Below are 9,210 nucleotides of genomic sequence, written 5' to 3' on the forward strand. Positions count from 1 at the left end.
ATATATAAAATGTAATAATAATTTGTAAACATAGTAAAGAATAATAAAGTTATTTTTAGATTAATCAAAGTATATGAAATCTGAAACTTTCAATAATAATTGATGGAATAATTTTTATCTAATGCTAAAATTTAAATTTTCAATTAAATTCTTTTAAAATGCATAAATCACCCCATTAACTTCAAAGATTTCAAAAGTTTTACTCTATTAATTCATTTAAAAAAATAGAAATATAAGTCATGTTGATAAAAGTTAAAAGATAATTAATTACTAAAATTTAGAAAAATAATAATTTAATTAAATTATTTTGAAATGCTTAAATCAACTCTATTTATTGTAGACAATTGTAATATGTAGGAAATTTAAAAAAATTGTTTTGAAATGCTTAAATGAGCTCCATTAATTCCAAATGCTTAAATTATGTTAAATATATCTAATATGTTGAAAATTATGTTAAATCTTCTCTCTTCATTATTCCCTCAAACGTCCTTTTTTCTCAAGTGAATTGTGTTCCAGCATCACTGTCTCCAGTGACAGTGCCAACCTCTTTTTCTTTCCTTCCTCCATCCTTTTCTGTTGGGTTGGCGACTTGTGTTTTTTATGAAGACAAAAATTGTCTCTTATATTGCATTCAAAATTTTTTTAATATTATTTTATTTCTTATTTATCATCTTCCTTCTTTTTATATGATTTAATTAATTTTTTTTTTGTTTTTAAATTTCTGGTTTAATAAAATTAATAATTCTAGAAAGTATTTAATTGAAAAGGAAATTCAATTTTTAAGTAAAGAAATAGAGCTCTGCATGGAAAATTTTTAATGGTTGGTGAGAAGAAAGCTAATGTTTAAGCTTAAGCTAATGTCACGGGCTGCAGTTCAAAGCCCATGACCATTGCACAAAATACGTCACAAGGAGGTCTATCGGTTAGATTGGGATCATTTGACCCATGAGAACTGATCCGATTCAAAAAACTGATGGAAAAGCCTGGGTGTCCCAACGATGCAGATATAGAAACATAGGTTACCTTGGTAAATAGGGAAACTAATCTTAGAAGATTGAAGGGAATCATATATGATAAGATTTGATTTGATTTGATTTGATTATGTAATATTGTAATCCCTCAATTGTAGGGGTAGGTTTAATCTCGTTCGCCAATGTAAATGTAGCTAGATCATTGGATTTTGGGAGTTTAACTATAAATAGAGAGCCTCCCCCTCACTTGTAAATCGTACATTCATCCATTGTATTTCATTCTTTAGTTGTGAATATTGAAGTGAGAGCATATGCTCAAACACCTCTCGTGCATTATTTTCTATGGCTATTCTATTCTTTTGAGCCTTCTTTTTATTTATGTTTCTTCCACTATCTAAATTGGTGCCTTGGATGAATTCTTTGTAAATCCTTAACTGTTTGGTGGTTAAGCTGACTCAGACATGTTTGAAATGAAAGGATTGCTTAAGGCCGTACGGATTGTAAGGCAAAAAATCTAAGTCAGTGATAGTTGGTATCAAAGCTTAGGTTGCAAAGGCACCGTTGAGATATTGAAAGAAGTTGTCGATCAGAGTGATCCAGTGAAGACCTATATGAGGGCCAGAAAAGTAAGTCAATCGAGGGACATGTTGTTAGTTTTGGAAATTTGAGTGGTCGAGCTCGAGAAGTCTATGGGGGATATTAAAAAGACACTTGGAGAAGTCAAAGGAGAACTCACCGAAGGGTTGCAGTCTATGAATGAGAAGCTTAAAGATTATGTGTGGGATTCTCTTAGCTCCTTGGAGAACAAGTTGACGGGAAAGGATGATGCTCTTGAGGTTATGGTGATAACCTTGAAGGAAGAGATGGCTGAGCTTAAGAGGGAGCTCAAGATTTACAAGGTTGCCCTTGGTAATGGAATGTTGGCTTCGAGATCGAAGCAACAAGAAATGAATGTGCCTAAAATCAAAAGAGTTCAAAATGTTAAGGTCCGCAAACGAAGTAAACAATTTTCTTTGGGAAATAGAGTAGTACTTTTGAGCAATGAGCACCAAGGATGATACTACTAAGGTAAATATTGTTGATATGTATTTCATTGACGTTAATTTGTTATGGTGGCATTGTAGGTCCACATATGTGAGATGTGGTGGGACCAAGATTGGGACTTAGGTGGAGTTCTAAAAGGAATTCAAAGTACAATTTTGTCGAGAGTATGTCGAGGATGAATCTCGAGTAAAGTTGCAACGGCTTACTCAATGAGGCACAGTTAGGGAGTATGTGCAGGAGTTTAGTGAACTCATGCTCCAGATTTCTAATCTGAGCGAGAAGGAAAAGTTTTTGTCCTTCATAGATGGATTGAAACCATGGGTGAAACAAGAGTTGTAACGCACGGGAGTCTAAAAACTTACCAAAGCCATAATGGTAGCGGAGTCCTTAGTTGAAATTATTCCGAGAAGAAATAGGTTCGAGTCTTCCAAACCCAATAGTAAGGGACATGGTGGGGGAGACCGTGAGAAAGATGAAGAGGGATACAACGATGATGGTAATGGTAGTTGTAAAGATGGTGGTAATGGAAAACCACAAAATGGGAAGTGGAGACCCAACAACCTGAAAGAGAATAGGAGTAAGATAATATGTTACCTTTGTAATGGACCTCATATAATGAAGAACTACCTAAAGATATCTTTGTTTTTGGCTATCAAAAGGAATGATGAGCCGGAGGAAGCACCTATAAAGCTTGGTGCGATTGTGAGTAGAGACAATGCTAATAAAACTAATGATAGTGAAAAGAAGACAGTGAAGTGCTTCTCTTATAGTGGTCCACATAGGAAGCAGAACTGTCCAAAGTGAGTTAAGCAGTCCATGACCAGTAAAGGAGAAGAAGTGAAGCCTAATGAGAAAGCATCAAATTTTAATTCAATGGTACTCACTCCTGTGAAGAAGAATGGCAGAGAAGGGTTGATGTCTATTAACATTGTATACCAAAAGAGGAGTGCTCTTGTTGATACAGAAGCATCGGGCTTGTTCATATCAAAATCAAATAAGAAGATCAATACAGTAAATTATGAGGAGGCCCTAACTGTGAAAGTAGCTCGAGGTATGGAGATACAAATCAGCGAATGAAAAGGCAAGGAAGATTTTGAGGTAACCCAGATTGATAGTTACGACTTTCTGTTTGGCTTAAAATTTCTTGACAGGATCAAAGCAGTTCTTTATCCTTGGGCCGATCAAATTCATATTGTTAATGGATTATTATCATAAATAATTGTGCCAAATAATAGAGATATGAAAGTTGAGACCAATGTGTTGTCATCAATCTAGCTAGTCAAGAATGTTTTGTGTGGTAGGAGCATTGACTCGATAGAACGAAATGTTATAAAAACCCCTTTAGAGTTGCTAGTGGAGCATAAGACCAATATGAGGCTTATAGAGTCATTAATGGAACTAGAACTCTTGAGTAAGATGAGTTGTGCATCGGACTTTGAGGGAAAAGTTATGATGCAAATTAGACAGTTAAGACGAGTAAATGTTGCGAGTAAGGTACATTTTGAACACTTTAGTAGTTTTGAATTCTGATTTATTGACTGGTCAAGAAGTAAGGGTCGTTTCAAAGTTCTTAAGCAAGGAGTTTGAGGGGCTGTGGGCAATTCAAAACCTCGTTACGAGAATCAAGAGGATTTCGATCGAAACGAGTCAGAATGTGGACAAGTGAAAACTGGAGCTTCTTGCTAACTAGATGTACCAATAAGTGGGACAGATTGAGCTAAGAGGCGACAAAAGCCGAGGAAAAAGTTTAAGGATAGCCCAATAGTAAAACTAGTTGGGAGGGAGCCAAAGCGGCGAGAAAGTATCAAGACGAATCAAGTTAGTGCCATTTTGAAAGCGCAACGAAGGCGTTGCGAGAATGGATGGGGGAGAATGAGCCCGTGACCATTGCACAAGATGCGTCCTAATGAGGTTTATCGGTTAGATAGGGATCATCTGACCCATAAGAGTTGGACCAATTCAAAGAACTGATGTAAGAGCCTATCCATTTAAAGCTTGGGTGGCCCAATGATGCATATATGGATACATAGATTATCTTGGTAAATAGAGGGGAATCATATTTGATAATATTTGATTATGTAATCTTGTATTCCCTTGATTGTAAGGATAGGCTTAATATTGTTTTTCGATGTAAATATAGCTAGACTGTTGGATTTGGGGGAGCTCAACTATAAATAGAGAGCCTTCTTTTCACTTTGTAAATCATCCATTCATCCATTATATTACATTCTTTAGTTGTGAATACTAAAGTGAGAGCATTTACTCAAACACCTCTCGTGCATTATTTTCTATGGCTATTCTGTTCTTTTGAGCTTTCTTTTTATTTGTGTTGCTTCTGCTATATAAATTAGTGCATTGGAGGAATTCTTTGTAAATCCTCAATTATTTGGTGGTTAGACTGTCTTAGATGTGTTTGAAACGAAAGGATAGCCTAAGGTTGTACGGATTGCGAGGAAAAAAATCTAAGTTCATGACACTAGGTTGGGGTGGGGGGAGGTTACTTAAAATTTATTAAAATGTTTTTGAAAGTTTTTATCTATTTTTAATTTTTTAATGGGCTAATAAGAATTTGAAACTTGGATTTCCTATTTATTAATAGATTTTATTTTTCTTTTATCATGTAAGATAAAACGATGAAAAATATTAATATTGTTATTAATTATCTTTAAACGCTCACTTTTAAAATTGACAAAAATTAAATTGCTTCAATTTTTAGAGGATCAATTTACTTAATATTTAAATTAAAAAGATTGAGGATACAATTTTACCCAATCAAAAGTATAGTACAATAATTGTCATGACACTTTTACCTTTTTCTCTTCTTTATTAGGCTCCTTTTGTTTCAATGAAGTTGATTTCTAGAAAATGACTTACTTTTCTAGAAAAACTAATATTTTCTTGTCTTTGTATGAATCTGTGTAAAATATTTTCTGTTGTTTGGTAGATTTCCTAAAAATAGTTCATAAAATTGTTTTCAATGAAATGTATATACATTTGAGATTTTCTTATCTTTTCATTGTTTAATTAAGTTTGTTTTATATTTATAAATTTGTTTTACATTATTTTGTATATATGGCAATGATTTATTTATAATTAAATACATCAAATTAAATATATAATATTACTCAATTATTAAGCTAGAATATTAACAAATATAAATTGAAAACAACCAAACCGAATAGATGATTCCTGATTTGTGTAATAAAAAAATATTGAATAATAAATTAGCTTTCAAACCACAATTAGTACTACAAAACATTAAATTAATAATATTACCCAAGTGCATTATTAGTAGTATACCACATGATGACTATAATATTTGTTTGAATAATAAATTAGCTTCAAAAATAGTAGAATAAATATCAAATAAAAGCTAATTTATTACTATTCAATTAGTAGAATACAGGCTAAATCTATGGTAAAATCATAAAACATGAAGACAAATAGGGGGACGCCATTCTTAGGGCTCCAAGCTTTTAACTTCAAAATTCAAGTAAGTCATTGGTTATTTTCTTGTAATTCTTATAGATCTGAGGTCATGAGAGATTGATTTAGCTAACTCATGTCCTAATTTGTAAAATTGTTAAAGTTTTAGAAAGTTTCCATTGTTGATTTCTTGAAGTTTTAGGTGTTAAATTGATAGATTTTAAGCTTAGATGTGAGAAAGGACTAGATTGTAAAGCTTCATTGATAGTTTCGTACATTAGAGACTAAACTGAATAAAATATAAAATAGACTGTAAAAATAAGAAATAGGAGGTCCCTAATGTATAATAGTGAAATCGTAATTCAATTTGAAGCTTTAAATGGAAAGTTATGTTAGTCTCGATTTTAGGGACAAAATTGAGTAAATTGCAAAATTTGTATAAATTGATAATTGAATGTGAATTGGTTGATTATTGATAGTGTTATATATTTTATGTTAATCTGTAGCTAACGTCAATTGGAAAATGTCTAAAGACATTTTGGCAAACAAAGTCTTATCAGTTTAGAAAATGTCTTACCAAAAAAATTTTGGTAAGACATTTTACGAAAATAATAGGGTAATTTTATGTTAACCATCATATTTTATATGAAACAAACATAAAAAAGATTGAAAATATTTTTTGTAAAAACTTTTACGCGAATCAAAACTAACTTTAGTGACAATTTTTCCCCAAAAATAGTGCAAGTTTTTATGTTATAATACTAAATACTATTTGTATATTTTGGAATGGAGTTGGGCCACACAAGAAAGTGATTGAGCCCATGGTCTTGCAAGAGAAATATTAACTATGGGTGTTTGCTTTATTATTGTTATACCATCCCATGACATATTATATACATTATTCACATCACCATCTATCTAGCAGGTTACCATGTTGATTAAGTGTACCCAACCATGACAGATAGGTAAAGGCTACGTCTCAAGATCTAACACCGAGAATGGTCATTCTCGTCTATTAACCATTTTTGACCTTAAGAAGGATCTTTTTCTCTAATTATCTACTTCTAATGCTCTATACACTTTTCTCCTCATTTTCTAGCGACTTGCAGCCTCTCATTACCTTGTCAACCATTGTCTTCCACCTTGTTTTCTTATTTCCCCTTCAACAAGGAGGTTATTAAGGTTGAAAGATTGTTCCGAAGATCATTCATCATTAATTTTTTTCGTGTGGAAAAATAGATTCTATAAACCATTTGCTTTTATCTTGCATTTTTAAGGTCTATGGAATACCAACCAAGAGTTTGACATTATTGATATTGGTTACAATCTTTTACGGTGAAATTTGATAATATGGCTACTTTGAATTTAGTTATGGCCATAGTTTATTGGTTTAGTTATTGGAATTCTATTAGGAGGGAGGATATACACTTAACTAAGTCCTCATTTTGGTTAGGTTTTCATAATTACCATTGGACTATGACAAAAAAAGATTTGTGCCATGTGTTGGAGAATGATTCAAAGTTAGTTTTTCTAAATTTAGATTTGGTTGTGCTGTGCTTAGTTTGTTATTTTCTTATTTCTCTGATTTTTTGTTACTTTTGTGCAATAGTGTTGCACATTTTTTACGTTAGTTTGTTGTGGTGTAAAGACTATTTATAGGCCTACGTTTATTTCATTTTGGGTGTGAATAATACAATAACTTCAGTCATTTTGAGTTCAGCTTTTCTTTCTTCTTAAATTTTCTAGTTTAGTATTTTCCTTGCATACAAGTTGTTTGACAGTAGTCTTCTGTGACTATTTTTTTCTTACATTTTTGGTATCCGAGCCAGGTTCATTTTTAGTTGGGTGTGCAACTAATGGCGACTAACGACAATGTCGTGAATGTGTCTCAACTGTCGATTCCAGTCTTTAATGGAGAACACTATGAGTTTTAGAGCATCAAGATGAAGACCTTGTTCAAGTCTCAGGATCTTTGGGACTTAATTGAGAATGGCTATATCGAACCAGATGAAGAGGCAAGATTAAGAGAAAATAAGAAGAAGGACTCAAAGGCATTATTCTTTATCCAACAAGCTGTTCATGAGACCATTTTTCTGAAAATTACTGCAGCAAATACAGCGACAGAAGCTTGGGGGATCTTGTAGACAGCATTTTAAGGATCCTCTAAGGTAATCATTATAAAACTTCAATCATTTCGTCGAGATTTTGAAACCTTGCAGATGAAATGTGGAGAGTCGGTGTAGGATTTTTTATCCAGAGTTGCTGAAATTGTCAACAAAATGCAGTCTTATAGGGAGAATATTAATGATCAAATGATAGTTGCAAAAATTTTAAGGAGTTTCACTCCTAAGTTTGATTATGTAGTGGCTACCATAGAAGAATCCAAAGACGTGGAAACATTCACATTTGATGAATTGATGGGATCAATGCAGTCCCATGAGGCAAGGTTGAACAGATCACAAGAGAATACCTATGCTAAGGCTTTCCATGTGAAAGGGGAGGCATTACCCCAAAAAAATGAACAAAAATGACGAGGTCAGGTTGGATCTCGTGGGAGAGGAGGTCGTGGCAGAGGACGAGGTCGGGGCAATGGATACCAAAATCAAACACAATAAGAGGATAACAAAAGGTTTATCCAATGCTTTTATTGTAAAAAGTTTGGGCATGTGAAGACAGATTGCTAGAAAAGACCAAGGCAAGAACAAGCAAGATACGTAGAGCAAGAAAATGATGAGATTAAATTATTCATGGCTTATCAAGAAAATGCAGCAAGTCATAAAAAACATTTGGTTTCTGGATAGTGGGTGCTCGAACCACATGATTAGTGTAAAGTCATTGTTCAACGAGATTGATGAAACCTTCAAACAAAAAGTAACACTTGGGGACAACAAGCAGATTCAAGTGGAAGGGAAGGCTAATGTGGCAGTCAAAAGCAGTTCTAGTAATGTGAAACTTCTTTATGATGTCTATTACATTCCTAGTCTGTCACAAAATCTGTTGAGTGTAAGGCAACTCATGGCTATTGGATATTTTATCATGTTCGATGATATCCCATATGTGATCAAAGATAAAAAATCAGATTAAACTATTATTGATGCTCGCATGACACCAAACAAGTTATTCCCACTTGTTATTTCTGATGTTGAGAACCATACACTCGCTGTCAAAGAAAATGGTGAGTCAAGATTATGGAATTTAAGGTATGGGCATTTAAACGTCAAAGGTTTGAATGTTCTGTAAAAGACAAATGGTTTTTGGATTGCCCAGAATTGAGTCTTTAGATATATGTGAAGGGTGCATATATGGGAAACAATGTAAAAAAAAACCATTTCCTGAGGGGAAGTTTAGAAGGGAAATGAGCTGCCTCGAGCTTTTACATGCTGATGTGGTTGGTCCCATGAAAACTCAATCATTTGGTGGGAGTAGATATTTTTTATTATTTACAGATTACTGTAGTCAGATGAGTTGGGTGTACTTCTTACAATTCAACTTAGAAACATTTGAAAAATTCAAAAAATTCAAGGCACTTGTGGAGAAGCAAACTAGAAGATACATCAAGGCACTGTGTATAGACAGAGGCGGTGAATTTGTATCACTAGAGTTTAATAATTTTTGTGATGAACACGACCTGAGAAGAGAGCTGATTGCTCCATATACTTCGGAGCAAAACGGTGTCGCTGAGTGGAAGAACCGGACGATTGTATAAATGGCAAGAAGTTTGTTGAAAGCCAAAGGACTTCTGAATCAATTATGGGCAGAAGCTGTAGCG

General features: G+C 33.4%; 1 protein-coding gene across 1 annotated transcript; it reads left to right on the forward strand.

Moving 5' to 3' along the window:
* Positions 1–7,384: 7,384 nt before the first annotated feature.
* LOC128295429 (uncharacterized) lies at positions 7,385–8,525 on the forward strand. Its single transcript, XM_053030998.1, has 4 exons — positions 7,385–7,456; positions 7,551–7,609; positions 7,699–7,942; positions 8,211–8,525. The coding sequence occupies exons 1-4, from the start codon at positions 7,385–7,387 to the stop codon at positions 8,523–8,525; spliced, it is 690 nt and encodes a 229-aa protein (XP_052886958.1).
* Positions 8,526–9,210: the final 685 nt, after the last annotated feature.

Source organism: Gossypium arboreum, chromosome 7 (assembly GCF_025698485.1).
Source record: "Gossypium arboreum isolate Shixiya-1 chromosome 7, ASM2569848v2, whole genome shotgun sequence".
NCBI lineage: Eukaryota > Viridiplantae > Streptophyta > Magnoliopsida > Malvales > Malvaceae > Gossypium > Gossypium arboreum.